The sequence below is a fragment of the Rhipicephalus microplus genome, chromosome X (genome assembly GCF_043290135.1).
Source record: "Rhipicephalus microplus isolate Deutch F79 chromosome X, USDA_Rmic, whole genome shotgun sequence".
Taxonomy (NCBI): domain Eukaryota; kingdom Metazoa; phylum Arthropoda; class Arachnida; order Ixodida; family Ixodidae; genus Rhipicephalus; species Rhipicephalus microplus.
The window spans coordinates 358,753,077-358,772,753 of record NC_134710.1 but is presented as its reverse complement, the minus strand read 5'-3'; the positions used below and the strand labels follow the sequence as shown (position 1 = coordinate 358,772,753).

At 41.5% G+C, this 19,677-nt stretch overlaps 1 protein-coding gene across 2 annotated transcripts in view; it reads right to left on the bottom strand.

The window, feature by feature from the left end:
* bchs (WD repeat and FYVE domain containing 3 bchs) overlaps positions 1 to 19,677 on the bottom strand; it is a 227,185-nt gene that overhangs the window by 45,741 nt on the left and 161,767 nt on the right. The window contains exons 50-60 of one of the 2 annotated variants that reach the window (XM_037413472.2): positions 18,466 to 18,522; positions 18,308 to 18,368; positions 14,782 to 14,951; positions 9,227 to 9,271; positions 7,013 to 7,067; positions 6,415 to 6,534; positions 6,207 to 6,324; positions 5,986 to 6,092; positions 5,642 to 5,795; positions 5,431 to 5,522; positions 1,504 to 1,716 (exon numbers count right to left, since the gene is read on the bottom strand). In XM_037413472.2, coding sequence (XP_037269369.2) covers positions 1,504 to 1,716; positions 5,431 to 5,522; positions 5,642 to 5,795; positions 5,986 to 6,092; positions 6,207 to 6,324; positions 6,415 to 6,534; positions 7,013 to 7,067; positions 9,227 to 9,271; positions 14,782 to 14,951; positions 18,308 to 18,368; positions 18,466 to 18,522 — 1,192 coding nt within the window. The remainder of the gene's footprint in view (positions 1 to 1,503; positions 1,717 to 5,430; positions 5,523 to 5,641; positions 5,796 to 5,985; positions 6,093 to 6,206; positions 6,325 to 6,414; positions 6,535 to 7,012; positions 7,068 to 9,226; positions 9,272 to 14,781; positions 14,952 to 18,307; positions 18,369 to 18,465; positions 18,523 to 19,677) is intronic. The other variant, XM_037413474.2, reaches the window with a different exon arrangement.

The following is a 19,677-nucleotide window of genomic DNA, read 5'->3' as shown; positions in this document are numbered from 1 at the left end:
TGAAGCCGTAGAGTACGGCACCACAGATAGGTCGTCTGCCGGGGGCCCTCGTGGTTAGTCAAGCATTGGTGAAGCCGTCTTGTGTTTGTCATGTGGTTGAGTGCAGGGTAATATTGTGTAAGGTTGTTTTAGCGTGTTTATCACATGATGCATAATAATCTGACTGGCGATATCGTTGATCAAAAAAAAGAAAGTTGAATAAATGTGTATTGTTTGGTTTGTTTCGACCACGTCTGCTGTGTCCGTTCACTCCAAGAGCGTGGCGTTCTCCATTGCGAGACCCCGCATAACTAACAAGTGAAAATTTTATTATTGCATGTGATGTGTTAAATGTAGAGCTGTGCAAATAGCAAAATTTTGTGTGTGAAGCGAAATGAAATATTGAAGCCTGAGTGCAAATCGAATCGACTATTATTAAAATATTTTTCAATAGTTCGAAGAGAAATAGTGGGAAAAAAAAGTTGGAGAGCATACCTAAGCATATTCTTATGAGATAAAGCAACATGAAAGTGTTTCTTTTTGCTAGATAGATGAAGCACTGGCAGGATGGTACATACCATAATAGTTGTCTTATCAAAAATGAGGCAATGAAGAGGCAGAATTGTATTAGTACATGGTTTGGTTCAACCAAAGTGTTGCTTGCATACAATACTTTACACGTGAAAGGCAAAGATGCTATTTCCTCAGTCTCTCCTCCTTTTTTTAACTTCTGTTGAAGCACAATTGATGTGGCGTACAAGGTTGTGCTCCCTTCGAGTTAGGAGTTCCAAATCTGCCTCATAGATGTCAACATACAAAACATTTGAAATTTTTTATGTTAAAATCTTCGGCGTCCAATTTTTCAGACTTCCTGTCCATGTTTCAGGTCTAAAACAGATTTAACTGAGCTACATGATCTGCCACATATATCACCTCCACATTGGCACCAGCGTTTTCTTGAGTTAATACATTTGAGACTGTAGCGGATCGTGAAATACTGCTCTGCCGCAATACGGGAATGTAATGAGGTGAAGCATATTAAAAGTTTGAAGGGGGCACTTTTAATTGGTTCGACCAACATGCTCCCGAGTACCCCTTTTCTACCCCTTCCCTCAAGATAAAGTTTTGTTCTTTGTGTTCTTGAGCCATATCGGAGACCAAAAGTCATCTTTGCGGCAATACGAAAATTTGATGAGATGAAGCATATTAAAATCTGAAGGGGTCACTTTCAATCGGATGTTCACTGCATTTATTTTTGGTAAGTTCGAATAGTAAAAGTTTCAGTGCAAATCGAATCGAGTAGCAAACACTACTCTAAAAATATTTGAAATTTCGAATATGCACACACCCTTAGTTATAGGTAATCACACATATTAAGGAAATACCTTGAACAAACAAACAGTGACGTTTAATAACTACCAATATGCTTAACAGGAGACATCAGCCTCACTTGCTGGTGCGCATCTCTCCCCAAAACAATTTTCTGCTACTAAAAATACTATGAAACATAGTTCATGATCTCACCTGTTTAGGAATTTGGCCAAAGTTGTTGATGAAACCAATGGTGGCATTCTTCTTCAGTGGGTCATCAATGCTGTAAATGTCAACATTGCCCTCGTAGAAGAGGTGGTGGAAGACATTGACGGCCTCTACTGCCGGCTGGCCCTGTTGCTTGTAGCCAAAGATGAGGTCAATCCACTCGTGCAAGTGTGCACTGACAAAATCGCTCTCCAGAGCCTGCATAAGCCACAGAAATGCATAGATATGTAGAAATGAAAGTGCGTAGGCAGTGGTGTCATAAAATCAATATACACTGACAACTCTGATTGACTGACTGAGTGATTGATTGATATGCAGGGTTTAACCTCCTGAAACCACCACATGATTATGACAGATGCCGTAGTGGAGGGCTCCGGAAATTTCCACCACCTGGGGTTCTTTAATGTGCACCCTAATCTGAGCACACGGGCCTACAACATTTCCGCCTCCATCGGAAATGCAGCCGCCGCAGCCGGAATTCGATCCCGCGACCTGCGGGTAAGCAGTTGAGTACCTTAGCCACTAGACAACTGCGGCGAGGCCACTGATGACAATGTGACTTCGTTGTAAAGGTAAGTGCATGCACATCACTACCTGGCACAAGATGATATTCTAAGTATCGACTGAAAATGGAAAATTGTTATGAACCCATTTCTAGCCCAAAACTACAAAGTACATCCAATTAGATTTCTCAAAAAGAAAACTTCTGGCTGGTGAAAAATTCATCCTGGTCTGAGCGTGGAGCCCAGGATCACCTGAGTCTGAAGCCGTCACTTTACCATCTCAACTAAACAAGAGGCTAGCAGATCACAACACAAGGATAAATTAATCATTGACTTGAAGCACAGAATATTGACTGCTGCAAATCTGTTCTATGAAAACCTGCAATCATTTTACTAAACAGGGTGTCTACCAATTTAATATTTCTAAATTCACTGACTTTTCCAGGTTTTCCATGATGATTAAAAGCAAATTCCATGACCGCCATGTCCGCATGGAAAACTCAATGCACGGTAAACAAACTCTTGAGTGGTAAAAAAAAAAAAAATACAGGTACTCCATGTAAGTAAACATAATTACCAGACGCACTGAGAATGTTCTGAGCGCGTGCGGTATATGTGAAAAAACATGCATAGCCAAAATAAAACCCCTGAGCCAGGAAGTGAGAGTCAGCTGTTTGATGTTTGGAAGAACCAGGAAGCAATCACACAAGTTAAAAGTAACCTAAGATGAATGCTTGAAGGAACCTGCGACAGTCCCGACAACGCAGTGAAAGCTGATAAGAGACACAGAAGTGGTGCCATCTCACGGCATCTGTGTAAAATGTGGACACGGGATCCTGGCCGGCTCTGCCACTGGAGTATAATCCATTTTATTATAATGGCTGTAGCCCAAGCCTCTCAAGATGTGGATTGGATTGAATTAAATCGACTTGAACTGCTGTATTTACTGATTCAACAATTCAGGACGTGGATTGGATTAGATCCAATTCGATCTGGATTGCTGTATTTACTACCACCTAAACTGTGCACCTCTAAAATATACTTTTAGCAAAACAAAAATAACTTACTACTCGCGTACTCTATGTACCTTGCCTTGACAACGAGTCGACAACATTTGAAAAACAGAGCTGTGCTGCAAAATTTCTTTCCTTTTTTTTTTTCTTTTTTCGACAAGCACGTGCATATTTGTCATTTGTGTCTCTGGGTTCTGATACTTGAAGTGCAATGAAAGCTCCGGACAGCGTTTAAAGTGCAGATATTTAAATATGCGGTTGCGAGAATGAATCTGTCAAGGTGCAACAGCTTCCTTCATTCCACAGAAGAATAACGAATGTCAGCATGTTACCTTAATTTAAGTACTATGTTGTAGATGTGACGCTGAAAAATAATTGCAGATTTATTTATACAACCTTACGAAACTGAAATGAAAAATTTAGCTGAATTTACCTAAGTGCTACCTTTGAAACATGAGCTACCAGCATTAAGTGTGTAGCTGAGGACGTTTGCTGTTGCATCACCAATAATAATAATAATAATAATAATAATAATAATAATAATAATAATAATAATAATAATAATAATAATAATAATAATAAAAGGCATGAGTAGCCCGGCAAGCTTCTGATGATGACAGTTCTAGCCTAGACACACCAGGCGGCCTTAAAGCCGAGCAGCAATCGTGGCGTAGATAAACATGCATAAATTTACAGATGTGAGTGAAGTTGTCGTTTTAAAGTCAAATAGGCTGTGTGATATGTGGAAGCAACAGACATCAAACTAGTGGATGCTCCAACATAGAAGCTAAGGAATGTTTTAGCCAATGTGAAGGACAAGTTGCCGAGCACAATTTCCATAGTCTTGTTTATGCCATAGGCTGCCGCAATGATGACAACCAGTACATGGGTGAAACTGGTGATTTCAAAAAAAGATGATGAACACATCACAAACATGATGCTACGAAACGATGCGTGGCCTCGACTGCCCTCGCTGAACATGCGGAATCTACAGACCACTAAATAGACTTGTAAAACTCGAGTGTTCTGGACAAAGAAAAAACCTGCATCTTCACACGGAAGGGGGGACTAGAGTAAATGCGTCATGAAACGGTGGGGGTATCACGATTTTGTCTTTATTATTCATATTTATTGAATGAAAGAAAAGCAATACTTTCAACTGTTTCTTCAACTGTTCAGCGAAAGCCAAGCAAAGACACCCTTTACTGAATTCCGAATGCCCGATCCAGTGCCTACATATACGGGGTGGTCAGTGAACTGTTGTGCAGAGTGAGCAGTCGGTTTTTGACTAGCAGACGCTGCCTGTGTCGGCCTTGCAAGGCGAGAGAGCGGGGAGAGCGACAGTTGGAACGAGACCCTAGGGGTGTAGACACAACCGCCGACGCCGGATTTGCGAGTAGGTTCGACAATAAAACGCTCCGCATTTGAAAGAAGCTTGCATTATGCCTGCACCTGAAATCCAGATACAGATGACTGTACATAAGCTGAACAAGAGTAATGAGATGCTTCTGACAATGTACTCTCGCTGCTTACGTCACGTATTTAGGAGTATTTAAGTATGCTATGCCTTTCTTATGGCTTTTATTGTGAACAAGGCTCCCCCCCATATCAGGTACTGAAACATCAGTAAACTTTGTGTTGTATGGGTCGGTGTATCCTTTCACGTTTACACTCAGAAGCAAGAGTTATGCACTGTTTTTTTTTTTTCACACGCCTCCTAGCAGCTCACTGTAGTAGCAGCTGAGAAAGATTTTTTTAAGCTTTGATCAATGGTAATGCTTATTTTTGTGACGGTCGCACAGAACTTCTGTCAGTTTCCATGAGGCCAGGTTTTTCAGAAATTCGCTGACTTTTCCATGACTTTTCCAGAATAGCCCAAATTCCTCGACTTTTCCAGGTTGGTAGACACCCTGCTAATATATTCCCACCTCCTTTTCTTTTCTTTCTGTTTATCCTTGGTTTTGCTATGAATTGCTAACGGAGGTATTGCATGCTCTGCATTAGATGAACTGAAGTCATGCCATGATCAGTGGCATTCCAAGCAACGCACATTGTGCACAGCATTCATGCATTTAAAGCTCAGTCTTGCTCAAAGCGCAGGCTTCTGTTTTTAAGTTTTACCATCCATGCACATTTTTCATATTTTGCAGACATAAGTGTCACTGAAAGATTAAGGTGCTGTACTTGATTGTTAAAATACCCAAACCTGGTGAAGGGCCCTTCAATATAAAATTTTAAGTTAAAATGGCAAAGGTGTCAACGATGTATCAAAATGAAAAAAAAAAAAGCCTAATATTGCAACTTTCACACTTACAATCTTTTTGTCATTTCCCCCCTTCAAACAAAGTGGTCTGCATGACAAGAATAAGTTGCATTCAAATCAGCATTGTTCGTACCATCCGGTGCACTCGTATGAATTCTCGAGGGTCTCCCTTTGCCCAAGGTGGAAGCACTATGTTGTCGAGTTGAACTCCGTTCTGCTTGCAGCCTGTAGAACAATGCAAAACAACCAAAACACAAGGTGAGTGTCAGAGAAAGGCAATCATACAAGGACGTATATTGCTGAATCTAAATGCTGTCAGAAAAAGGTCATAGACTATGACATACCCAGGTCAAAACGATTGCTGTTCAAAAGAAACTCAGGCAAATAGAAGAACTCGGGAATGAGTTCCTTGACATCAGCCATGTTGTGCTTCGAGGCAGAAAGCCAAGCATCTTTCACGCTGTGAAACATGCGGTCTGCCAGGTCAAAGTGGCCCCCCTAGAGAAGATAAAGAACACGGTGAGGAGAGTTAAAAATAAGAATTAAAAAAAAATGTGTCTGTGCACACTGCACAGAAGTGTTGCAATGAAATGCCACTGCATAAGAAATTAATACATCAAACGCCCATGTTTTTTTTGTTTTTTTTAATAATCCACCATGCAAAATAACATTAAAAAGAATGTGTCACCTGTAGTCTCAGAAAATGTTGGGTGAAGGGTTCCATCCGAACAAGGTAGGAGGCCACGATCATTGCAGATGAATAAAAAGTACCATAATGATAGGGCGGGGTCTCTCCTGTAAAGAAAATTAGGTATATTTTGGTGCACAAATTCTATTGCCTAAATCTGGAACAACCTCTTCCCTCAGACTTGACAAGACATGATGAAACAAAGCAAGCACAAAACGAACCATGAGGGTCATCCCATTCGCGGTAACGCTTTTTGAACTGTTCGAGACGATCACTTGTCTGAGCACCCATTGGTTTGCTGAAGTCGCGGAAAGTTGCTGAATCATTCAGATCTAGTTCCTGCAAATTCATGTGAAAATTTTTCATTTCGTTAACTGAAAGAGAATAAAGATTGTGTATAATTAAAAAACAAAAAGAAAAGCTACTTACTTCTGAATCATAGTCAGCGAGAACCCAAGGAAAGACTGGATATTGCATTAGGTCATTGTATGACCTGCCTGCCAGTGTGTTCAAATGCATCAGGTACTGGAAATTGCTGATCTCGCCCCTCTGCAAAATATTGCGACCAACTTTTCATAGCGCTGCACTTGATGAACATAATAGAACGCTGATGAACACATAAAATGTGACTTCATTGTATTGCAGCATGCGGCCGCACTATTTTATATCTTCAACAAATTAAAGGAATGTCCGCAATCACTTCACAGACCCTACACAAAATAATACCTAGTATGTATAGGTGTTTCATTAATGGTTAAACGGTTCACATAGCAATAAAATCCAAGATAAAATCCAATTGTAAAAAAATGGCACACTGCAGTTTTTCACAGCTATAAGCTCAGTTCTGAGTTAGTCTAAACTGATTTTGTTAGCAAATGTCTATTCCTAGTATTCCCCCTTGTGCAAAAAAGTCCGATAGTTCCTTGGCATAGATATAATGTAAACCCCCGCCCCACCCCCTTTGCTTTCTTTTACTCGGCCAAGGCTACAAAATAAAACACAACTTTTTTTGCAAGGTTTTACTCACCAGCCATCGCTGTGTTACTGACGTCTCTCCTATGAGGTTGCTAAGCAGACTTGCCCTAAAACACACAAAAAAGTCATGTTAAAATACGGAACAAAAGTGCGTATCATGTGACCATTATGTGACGGCGCAAAACAACAGAAAAACAAGAGAATGGGGTACAGACAGGTATCCTGTCCATATACAGTATAGACCACTTATAACGTAACTGCTTATAGTGCAGAACCAGTTATAATTGTCGTCTTTTTCGACTCCCGTTCACCCTCCAATAGAACCACATGTACACACATACCGCTTATTGTGCAGTCCACCAAGATGAAAGACCGGATATAATGCAGTTGCCGGAAAATCTTTGTGACAAAAGTGGTAGTGCGTATGAAAGGAGGCGCACTGAGTCAATGCCATCTAGACTCCTGAAGGCCCCCGCACTCCTCTTTTCCCGTCGTGTGACGTCACCCTACTCCGCCCTAGGAGGTGAGCCACCCCTGCTCAGACGATGTTCGGGCGACCTGTGGGCAATTGCACTAGTTGCAACTCTCCCAGCATTCCTTGCTCTTACTGTCTCGGCGCTGTCAGTCACAGTCAGTGCTGTGGTAACAAGAGCTCCTCGCTGGCAGCAAATGTTTCGTCGTTGTTCCTGTGGTGCTGGTTATTTTTGTTTTTTGTGCCTTTCTGCCACATATGCGGAAGAGTAGGACATTTCTGTATTTAAAAATTGCAAAGGGAATTACAACACTGGCCACAAAGTACGATTGTTCAAGTTCCCTTGTTATCCTGAGCGGAGATCACAATAGCAGTGAGCTGTGCGGTGCGGCGACATAGATGCTGCAAAGCATCAGAATCCACTGGTGTTTGTTTTTGGGTATGTCACCTAAAAATATTTGGTACAAAAGGTTACTAGGGATGTAACTTTTTGCAAAAATGATAGTAAGACCTGTCGATGTGTGAAGAGAGAGCTTTCTGGGTGCCCACTTTTTTCACGTGGTACCTACAAAATATGAGATCATTAGCCTATTTTACATCCACATGACTTGCTGCTGTATGATTGTCCTTCATAGAATTCGTTGTTAAGCTAGTTTGTAACCCTTCATATTGTAGGTACTAAGCAACTTTGTATTCCCTCTAAAAAAACGCCTACATTCATGCACGCATTCGCTCAAGTATGGGGTGCATTTCTCGATTGGGTGCAGGTTTTTAGAGTTGCACAAAGTAACTTCAACATAAGTTTTTTTTTCTCACTCACTAGAACTGTAAGGGTCACATTAGACCATAGTTTTGGCGTCATTTCGTCTGGTTGAGTGCTTGAGTGCATTTTTGTTTGAAACACATTATGCAGCTGCTGCCTTTAAAATATAGCATAGGACGCCGCAATTTTTAATAGCATAGCTTGAATTACACTATTGTCTTTTTCTTCTTACCTTTATTTCTTACTTTAGTTACATATGTGCACAGAGGCACAATTCACAGAGAAACCGATTGATTTTCATCTATACCTTTTGTGCAGGTATGCGAACGTCACTTCAAGCAATTTTTCTACACAACCCTGACTATTTGTCGGATACTCACCCATCGAGAGAAGAACCAGGGATGAAGAAAAAATGAAGAGAAGATGAGCAACTTTAGAAAGCTATTGAAGAGTGCATTCTGGGGCACAAGGAGTTGAATGAAAACAAGTTATAATGCCTGGACGACATTAAGTCTCGTGTGCACCTGCTACACGCAAAACATTGGTCAGTTATGAATGCCGATGGCCATGTCATCATTGCGCACATAGAGGCAACAATGGAAGAAGCTCCGAAGCTTATTTCTTCTATAGTCATATCATCGTATATGTCTGTGTGCACCTTTGTGGGAGGTGCTCACCTTATGTCAGATGAACGGCTTGCCATTCCAAAAGTAGTTCACGACATGCGTGTGCTAGTGCAACTTCTGGACAAAGCACAAGAGTACTGCGATAAAAGAGAACTTGTGCAAGATGAAAAAGTGAATGGAGTGTCAAAGCTTGTCGTTACACTCTTCGAAGATATTTCTAGAGAAGACCTGCTGGAGGACGGGAGAGCAGATGCAATAATGTTCCTCAGAGAACAGTGCCAGCTCCTGATGAGATAGACAAAAAGGTATTCGGCTGGACTATTAATTCTTTCAACTGTGTTTCACACCATTTCCTTTCGTCGTTATAACTTTTTGCGAAGCAGTGGAAACATTGTATTGCCTCACCCTTCGACAATCAAACGTGTATGTGCCGCCCATGATGCGAGTCCTCTGAAAGAACAGAATCAAGAAGGGTTCTTATGATACATGAAAAGAAGGGCCAGCCCACTGAAGTTGAATAAAACAAATGTCGCGTTGATGCTAAACGAATTACATCTAGAATGATTTTTTTACTACAGCTACTGCTAACAGCATTGAACCTGTGAAAACAGCGCACATTTTTATGATTCAGAATTTGTTGTCAGCATTTAAAGATGTAGCACAAATATCACTGGTGTCTAAAATTAAAGCTGAAGAACTACATAAGGCGCTAAGAGACGTAATAATCATTCTTGAAGATTGTGGCTTTCATGTCGTGGCAGTAATAAGAGACAATAATTCAATTAACAGAAAGGTGATATTGCTGTTTGCAGAAAGCAGCAACCAAGAAATCATGTATCCTCACCCAGAGGATCCTCAAACCTTTATTTCACCTTGTTGACTCAATGCATTTAATAAAATACATTGAAAATAACTGAATTAACCAGAAAAAATCTGAGAAGTGCCTGTACTATCCTCATTTTGATTGTTATGACGATGACAGAAAAAGGCTGCAAGGTGTACCATTTACAACATTAATAAAACTTCATGAAGCTAAGGAAAGTAGTGATATGAAAATTGCCTATGGGTTAACTTACAAGTCCCTGAGCCCAAGTAACTCAGAGCGACAAAATGTTAAGCTTGCTCTCAAGATATTTAGCCCCGTTTGTGTCATCGGTTTCGAGAATTCAAGATGAAGCTTTGCATTTGGTCGTAGCTCATTTTTTTTTTCATTGATTAATTGTAAAGTAGTGGAACATCGTGAATGTGAAAGCTCCTCATAAAGGCTGCAGGCTAAAAGATGTGAGGCAGGACTCAGTGCGCAATATTAGCTGCGAGCAGCTGCATTATCTGTACAAGGTTGTCAGTTCGCTTGATTCTCGGAAGGACAGAAACGTGCAAACAGGCGCTCTCACAAAAGAGAACCACACAGCTTCACGGCTAACTACATATGCCCTGATCAAAATATCTAGGTATTGCTAGGAGCGACTCAACTTTAGTTACGTGCTTCTCAGTAAATTCCAAACTAACTCACTTGAAGCTCGCTTTAGGAGATACACGTGACTACTATGTGGTTCGCACTATAACATAGCGCTCTCACAAAAGAGAACCACACAGCTTTACGGCTAACTACATATGCCCTGATCAAAATATCTAGGTATTGCTAGGAGGGACTCAACTTTAGTTACATGATTCTCAGTAAATTCCAAACTAACTCACTTGAAGCTCGCTTTAGGAGATACACGTGACTACTATGTGGTTCGCACTATAACATGTCGACAACACAAGTGCTTGAGACTGAGGCTAAAATCCACCTACGAAGCACATTGATTTTGACAGACATGCCTGAATCACGCAGTCAGAAGAAAAACCAGCCTAATGCTCACGATACAATCACGAAGTATGACATCCGTATGACCAATGCTGAATTAAACAAGCCACAGCAGGACATGGCTGCGCTGGTCTGTATCACTGGCTACTGTGCACACCCAGCTCTTAAGCGAAAACACTGTAATGACTGCCGTGACGTACTGACAGTAACAGAGCAAGAACTGGAAGAAAGTGACAATGTGTTAATTGACAGCAATAGTCGAGGTGGACTGAAGTTCCCACAGCGAGCTGTTATTCATGCCGTTCTCTGCGTGAAGGTTGTTTTCGACCGTGTCACTGATAAAAAGTATAAGCACCTGTTTCATGCTGAAAGTAATCATCGATTGACACTACTGAGTGTTCTTATGTATTTCTTGAATGACAATGAAGATTTTGATGCTTGTGCAGCTAGCCACACTCCAGATTCAGTGATGAAAAATGTTTTGCTGCGAGCAATAAACGTCCTCCTCAAGAACTACCCTTCTCTTAGAAATGAAGCGCTGAGCGAAAAGAAGTTGAGTGGAACGAAAAGAAAGTTGACTATTTTGAAGAGATCATGCATTTTACTTTCCTGCCTGTGTATATATGTGTTTGTGTGTGTGTATTCACTCCCGAAATAAAATTTATTTCTTGTTCTAAAACTATCATTCGTTTGGTATCGCTGTACGAACTGCTTGAAAGTGTGGGCAGAGCACAAATTTAAAAGAACAGTGACGACATAATTCTCCATGCTGTAAAAATTATGTTAAACAAATTAGACCATCTCAGGCAATGAGAAATTACTCGTAAAATAATCCACCTAATAAATTCAACTGCAAAAAAAAAAACAATAACGTTCAGGTTTGTTAGATTGGAACCGTGTCGTCCGTAGCATTCGGTTACAAGCAGCAGCTGTCATGTACCACATACCGGTAAAAAAAGGACAGAAAAAAAACGAGAGGACACACTAAAGCTATATGCGCAAATGTACGTGTGCGGTCGAACCAAAAGACACCTCTACGGCGGAGTGCCTCAATATATGAAACAGCCTTGCATTAGCCTCACGATCACCGCATTAACTTATTTAACACAAATTAAAGTAAAAATAGCGTTCATAGCTAAGCCGGCAGCAGTCAAGAAGCGCCACTCACTGGCCGAGTGTGGTGACGTACCGGAGGAGTGCGGGGGGCTTTCAGTAGTCTAGGTGGCATTGGCTGGGTGCGCCGCTGGGAAGCAACCGACAAGGTTGTAACGAAAGAGGAGAGGACACGGAGTGAAGAAACAAAGGGCGGAGGGAAGAAAAAGAAAAAAAAAACGCGGCACACTATGCAAGCTCGCTGAATAAAAGAGTTTCCTGTCGGGAAACTTGATAAGGACTTTGTTATCGAGCAAGCTACAGATATCATGTTTGCTTGCTTGTCCGCAAATTAAAAACCTTCTATGGTTTTATCATGCAACCTTTCACCTTTGCTATTAGTGCACTGTCTTTTGTAAGCTTGGCGGGTTTTCGCTGTTGATCTCCCGGTATTGAAAGCGAACTTCGTATTACGCACGCTGATCTTGGTTCAGTGCTTGAGTGCGATCTTTTCGACACCGGATCTTCATGTCTTGAAGAAACTTCCCACAACAACATACTGAACGGTTGGCTAGGCCTAATCGGCGTTAGTTGCGTTTCGGTAGCAGTCGCGTGCTAAGTTGGCGTTTGGTGCGGAAACAAAAAAACTCTTTGTAGCCACTGCACTTGATGAGAAGGGATACACATCGTTAATAAACACGAGGGTGGCACTTGTAGCACTCGAATGGTGGTCTGCAATTAGATGTCAATGTCTTGAAATCTGGAACGCGCCCATGAAATCGAACAATTGACATCTTTTAGTGCGTGATGTTCCAGATGTGATTCGACATAGTTTCTGTGTAATGCGCATAGTCATAAGTTAATTACAAATTTGTAGGACAGCAATGAATTTAGCTTATGAGCAAAACTTTCTAACCAAATTGCGACAATTTTCTCTTCATAGAAACCCAGAGAAAGGCTTCCTGCTCGAATATTTCAGAGTTTTAGCTTGGATAGCTTTGTCCCTTTGTTGGTAATGCCTAAACAAGTGGAGCCGTAAATTGCTGAATTCAAGTAGTAATAATTCATCAACTATTCGTCACAACCTCGTCACAACCCAAAACAACTTTGTGTAGACATTAGGTACATTGTAGCTTTGAAACCCATTCAATGTTCTTGTTCTAGACAAAAAAGGAAAAAGTTATTTACTCATAAAATTACATTGTTTTGCATATTTTAATTGGAGCCTGCATCACTTCCTAATTGCTTTACTTGTAACATCTCTTCATAGAAACCTTGAATAACACCTCATTAAGAGGCTCAGAAAAATTTTTTGCCTATGTTAACAGTTTTGCTGCACTGTCAATACAACGAAGAAGGCTTGTACAGCAAAAACGCCGGTTTTCACTAGCACTGTTTTCATTTCTGTGCAATAATAGCGCTTCGCATTAGGTGACAATACTAGCTGTCAATAGAAAGTAGAAAACACAAGCTTTCTAATGCAATACAATTCATATGAATACTGTGAAATCTCAGTATAACGAACTTCAGGGGGCCGTGGCAATTGGTTTGTTATTTTGAAAGGTCATTATAGTGAAAGCCCAAAAATTAACCATAAATACCTATTTTCAACCGACCAAAATGACTTACCTTTACAATGGTGGATCCTTGAACTTGTTTTTCACGAGAAAAAACAAACGCACAAGTGAACACCAAAAAATGTACGTTTACTTCAAAAAAGTCTGTGATATTTAAAAAATTTTTTTTTGACGGGTGCAGCACATACTTTGCAGTGCGAAGGCCTTTAGCTCATTTACATTCCTGTGGTGCGATTTGGATCTTTGGTCACAACAGCCTGCTTTTTGCCTTCCAGTTGCTGAAGAATATCCACTTTCTCGCTTAGTGAAAACTGCTTTTGCTTCTTCGTCGCAAGCAGAGATGAACTCATTTAAAGTAGCACTGCAGTGCGAACGCAGACTTACTTTGCGGATGCGATAAGTAATCACCGAAAAGAGATGAACACGACTGACAAACAAGGCCTCCTAGAGCACATGTACAAGAAACAAAGAAAGAAAAAGCCGAAGCGTCACGGCTGTCATTGCTTCTTCTGAAAAAAAAAAAAAAAAGAAAGGTCTAAAAAAGAAAATTCCTTGCGTTTTGTTTTCTGCTCCCTCACTGTCTCAGGTTTTCCGCGCCCATACTTCCTGCTCCGCAACTCCCACTCTAAAGTGTTCTAGTTTTTTACCCACTCTGCCTCGCTGACCTTGCCCTCCCGTGTTGCCCTCGACCGTCGCCTCAGCGCTTGTAATTCTGCAAATTGGCGTTTCAACAAATAGAAAAAAATAACGTCGCCTTTTCATTTTTTTTCCCCTCGGCACCGTTGCGCGTCTTCCGAGAAGCAAGGCGTCCGTTTGCTTTGTCTTCTGCTTGCGTACCGCTCCAATGGTTTCTATGGAGCGGTCGGGATGCACCGTCGAGACCACACGAGTTCAGAGTGATGAGGCGTTGTTAATATAATACAGAACTAAATTTATGCTCATTATTATAAAAAGTTCGGTATTGTGAAGTACGTAGTAGTGAAGTAATTTTACATTGAAACTACCAGCAGTCAGTGCGAGATTTTTTGAAAGTTCATTAATGTGGGGTTCGTTCTACAGAGATTTCACTGTACGATGAGCGCAGTAAGCATAGTGCGTCGGCAAACAATCACTAAAATGCGGAGCGGGAGCCGCCAGAGTGGGACCCCTACCTTAATTGTGTACCTATGTACAGTTGGCCAAATATTTAGCCATCATGCGTGAGTGGCAGTTTTTTCTGTGTATCTTTGCCATACGACTGAATTAAGTTTCGGTTGAATTAAGGAGAAGTGTACGCCCATAAAGCACATGTCCACGAAGCAATCTTTTGTAACTTCATTCCATAATATGACGCTGACAGACAAAGAAGTGGCCGTTGCACACAAAAGCTGAAGTTTTGGCCGACTGTACCTCCTAAACTTCTGCCATCGAGGGAGACAATTCTCAGCAAGTAAGTGCTTTGATAAAGACAACAGCTTTGATAAAGATGTATTGCATCTTACCCAGACTCTACATTGGCGCCTCTGCGTTGACCTGCCAAGGACTCCTGGGCGCTGTCAGTTATTGCAGTGGCTGCTGACAAGAAACGAGTGTAGACCTTGTTGCGGACTTTGCGTGGAAACACCAGCAGGTAGTTGCGCCCATCAGCTGAGAAAACTTCCAGGGCTATTGGCTATTGAAAGATGAGGCACGCTTCATCAGCACATCTTGCTTTGAAATTTATTTACGTGAAAAACTGAACTGGAAAGAAAAGCTGAAGGAAGTCATACAGCCATGTGCGATAATGTACATCAAATCGATGTTGACATTTCAGAAGCCCAGGGATTAATTTGACACTAATGCGAGCCTGCTTTTTGTGGCCAGAAAAGAAAAAAAAAACAGCGACTTCTAATCTCTATACTAGCATACACTGGCTTAGGTATAAGAAATTTTGGTCTTTCTGCTTGGACAGGTGACTTAAAGAGGCAATGACACAAAATTTCATGGCCAAGATAGCCTGTGGGATCGATTTCCATGAAAATGCGCATATCATGTGCAAAATATTAACAGCAAATATAGCTTGTAAGGTATTTTAAATTAATTTTGAAGTTTGAATTTTAAAGGTATTGACACCATCAGAAAGGACCCCAAAAGGACCCACCCCCTTGATTCCCTCACGTCAACCCACTGCTGTCAATAAAACAAGTTATGACGATGTCATAGCCGCCATTGTTCTTTTGCCGCATTTTTTCCAGCAGACTGTACTTCTCGGTGGCTGCTCGCAAGTCCGTGGCGCACATGTTGAAAGTTTTGTGTTTGGCGAGACTGCTGTCCAACTTCCTGTTCAAAAGAACTTCTTGATGTAGATCGTGCAAAAGTGTGCCACTGTTTTGTGTGCTGACGTGGTCAAGACTGCAAAAGCTATGTGGTAATAGTTGCACCTGGTGGCTTGTTTGTGGATCTCTCACACCAAAACTGAAACTGGTCATTAATGAGGAGCCTGTACTCATTATCTGTCATACGCTGCAGCAAACGATATGTCGTGTTATGACTAACAGACCCCCAACAACACATTGCAGCAAAAAAAAAAAAAGAAAGAAAAAGAAAAATGCGAGGCCAAAGTTTTTGTGTCAGTACTCCTTCAACAAAAAATATGGTGCGTAGTAATGACACAGGGCAGTATCAGGTGGGCTTTTTAAACGAGCCTACACATCAAACCAATAAAACATTCTAGATTTACCAGAATCCCAGTGACCCTACCATACTAACAAGGGGTGAATAATCAGCCATGGCCTTTGAGCCACGAAAAAAAAAAAAAAGAATTAACCTAATGAGTGTGGCATTTCTAGTCAGCATGTCAAGCGTGATTGCCATGTGATGAAAGTCTGATCGACAGTGTAGAATTCAGCTTTTTCACTGAAATGCACTGCACCTGCATTTAGTAGACGCAGAGGTTGAACAGGCATTACCACAGCATACACAGCACCTCCTAGTACACAGAGATGTGAAATGTCTACGGGAAGTGGTCAACGCTTGGCAAACTTCCCGATCATGGTGCAATGTGTGGTTTGAGTGCAATTCTTTCAGTTACAGGAACTGAGGTTGGTTTAAGAGTGTTCTTCAGCTTTTAAAAAAAGGGCTGAAAGCAGGCTACATCGCATTATGACAGCAAACCATGGAAACTGAAAGGTCTAAGGCATTTATCAGTCTACTAAACTTGATATACAAGCCAGTTTTAGTCAACTTCCTCAGATAATAGAGATAGTTTTGCCTAATGCTGAGGTATAAAAAGCAATAACAAGGTTTAGCACCTCGCTCGAGCTCCTAGACATTGTTCTAACATCACACTAAGACGACATATTCATATGACGCAATGTTGTGCATCATGCCAAGATGTCCAGATTGTGAAAACCCTCCACATTAAGCAACAGGGTGGCAGCATCATGGTGTAAAAATGTCTTAACAGGGGACGAGGGACTTCAAATTGCCCAAAATTGTAAAAAGTGCTGACTTTCAAAAATTTGCAATTTGCAGCATTTATACTCGAAATTATACTTTATAAAAATTTTATATTATGGCAAAATCCCATTTCTTTGTGTTAAAACCTTAATATATAAAATTACAAATGTTTTTAAAATGGAAAACTTACTTTTCTTGGCATTTTTATTTTTGTGAAGTGAATGAGCCTCATGGAAGTTTTTAGCAAGTTTCTGTGAAGATATGTAAACAAACTTGGTACCAACCTTTTCTTCTTCTGTCAACCTTGAAAGAATTGTAATTACATTACAAATACAAGCTAATTAGTGGAAGCTAATTTTTACCTTCCAAGTTTAAAAAATATTTCTGATCAAAGAAATTACTGTTTTGACATCCAGTTTGCTTTAGCTTATAGGATGAACCTTTTAGAGGAAACATGCGGTTTTGAAAATAAACTTTTTTTCATTGCGAGTTACCATAACGACCCGTAAGAAACTACCCAATTATTATATGGACATTTGGCATTGCTTTTTTTCTAGATGAGATATTTTAAAACTGTTTGCAGATTTGAAATCTCCATTGAATGGTACACATGCATGGTGATTTTAATGACAGTAGTATAGTAAATAAAAAAGTTTTTTTAAGACCCTCGTCCCCCTTAAAGGAGACAAATCTCAATCATAATCTGTGTTATACAGGTTAATCCTTGAGCATTCACAAACAAGCAGGCGAAGCTGTAGTGCATTTGATCGAGCAGTTAATTTATTATTGAATATTTAGCAAACACACGAGTAGCCTCCGAGACAGGCAACGCTGGCACACTCGCAAGCTGTTACATAACAAGTAGTTTGCTGTGTGAGCATTTGCATTCCCATGAACGGTTTCGTTCTAGTGTCAGCTGCACGTGAATTTGAGATACCGTATTTGAGCCTTCTTCTGATTATTACTGAAACTGAATGATTTGCAGTGGCTAACACTGTGGTAAAAAACGATGGCACCACTCCTTGCTGCACGTGACGTCAGGGGCGGATCCAGCCACTCACTTTAGGGGGGGGGGGGGGGAGCTGTCGTCTAATGATGTAACACAGAAGATGGGGGTGTAGTCATGACTTTTTGTGTTTACTAGTATAAAATCTCTTTCATGACATAAATGCTTTTAATGTGAGCTCACAGCGGTTTCACTTATTTAAGGGGAGGGGGGATGTGATGACATAGACTTTGGAAGGGGCGATCACTCCTACTGCCACCACCCCCTGTCTTCTGGATCCCCCCCTGTGTGACGTCATGGGCACCATGGCAAAATCACAGTTGCCGGCTGTGGGAGGAATGTACAGCCGATGACTTCTACGGCCTTTTTAGCACAGAAACATACTTTTACGGCCCACTTTTCATACCTGCATAGGCATAATGAACCTTCTACTTCTACTTCTCACTGAAAACCACACATTGTTGGATGACCATGTCATAGCCCCTTGAAATGTCTATGCAATTACTACTGCAATAAAAAATTGAGTGCATTTAAATAGCACAAACATCCTATGTACAGTAAATAAGCGATGCGTAGCAACCTACCTGCAGAAGGTATCGTCGCTTGTGCACCTCACGTATGTCATCATATGAAAATTTACTGCACCTAAAGGAGAAAGTCGGGTGGCAAAAAAAAAAAAAAAAACGTATTAGCTTTAGACTGTTTCTTATGTCTCCAATCGTTTTTAAGATTTGTTACTTACATTCTCTTCTGGTGCTTGCTCCTTGGGGAAGAGTTAGGAATAATGGGGTCGTGCATGCTGCAAAATGCAAGAAAAAAAAAGTTGTAAGTGATGTTACCTAGTAAGTCTTTTTTATTGTTCTCCTTTGACAAAGCATCACTGTGTGGAAAAAGAAAACAAAAGCAACCTTGCCACTTACAGGAGGGTGCATGCCCCAAGTGGTCATTCAATTTATCAATAATATTTTAATAAACTTCAATATGTACGATCGGCATCACATGAAACCCGAACAGCGGCAAGCCTTCGTGACGGTATGGTGTGTGCCGTCCAGTTATCACCATTGACAGGCACACAGGTCTTTGGTCAACAGCTCTGCGCATACAGTAGACTCCCTTTAAAACAAACTCGAAGGGACCATGATAATTTGTTCCTCTTATCAGTAGTGCCCCCAAAAAACAAATGTTAACATGCCAAGTGTGCACAAATATGTTGCTTGAAAACACTGGGGGGGCCACGGAGTGCGGACGTGTTGCGCGTCGGCTCCGCAACTTTCCTATGTTTTTGGTGGATTGTCGAATTTATCGTGGAAAACGCTTCTCACCATCGATCGGCGGCAGTTTCAAGGACTTCCCTGACACCAAGTTTTGCCAGGTGGGACCACTTTTTAGCCACTTATTGGCGCCTTTTATTCCACCACGAAAGCAAGAACGCCAAGTCCAGCGTCTCTGCGCACGACGCCATAGGCCGGCCGCTGCGGCGGTGGGGCCTGCAAGCCTAACGTGTCGCCGGACCTCCTCGGAGCTCCCGATCCCCGACGGCAGCGTACAAGGCCTTTGCCAGGGCTAAATGGATGTCGTAGAGGTAGAAGGAGAGGACATTCGGCCGGAAGATTTCGGCGAGGGAGCAGGATGGTGCAGCGTAAAGAGAACGAAACAGGCCGACGGCGCGTCCGAGTCAGCGCAAGACCAGAAGACGGAGACGCAGCAACAGGCGGCTGCCGCGGAGACTACAGGGATTGCCCCGGATACTGCCACAGCGGCGCAGAATAAAAAGAAGTGTGCTCGTTACTTGCAGCACCTCGCTAAGGCGAGCCGAATGCCAGAGCTACCGCCCGATGACTACAGGATCATTGTGCGCCCCCGCGGCGGATTCAACGGGGCTGAATACAAGATAGATCGCATTTACTGCTGCCTTCTTAACGCGGCAGGTATCGGTAGAGAAGCGGCTAGAGAG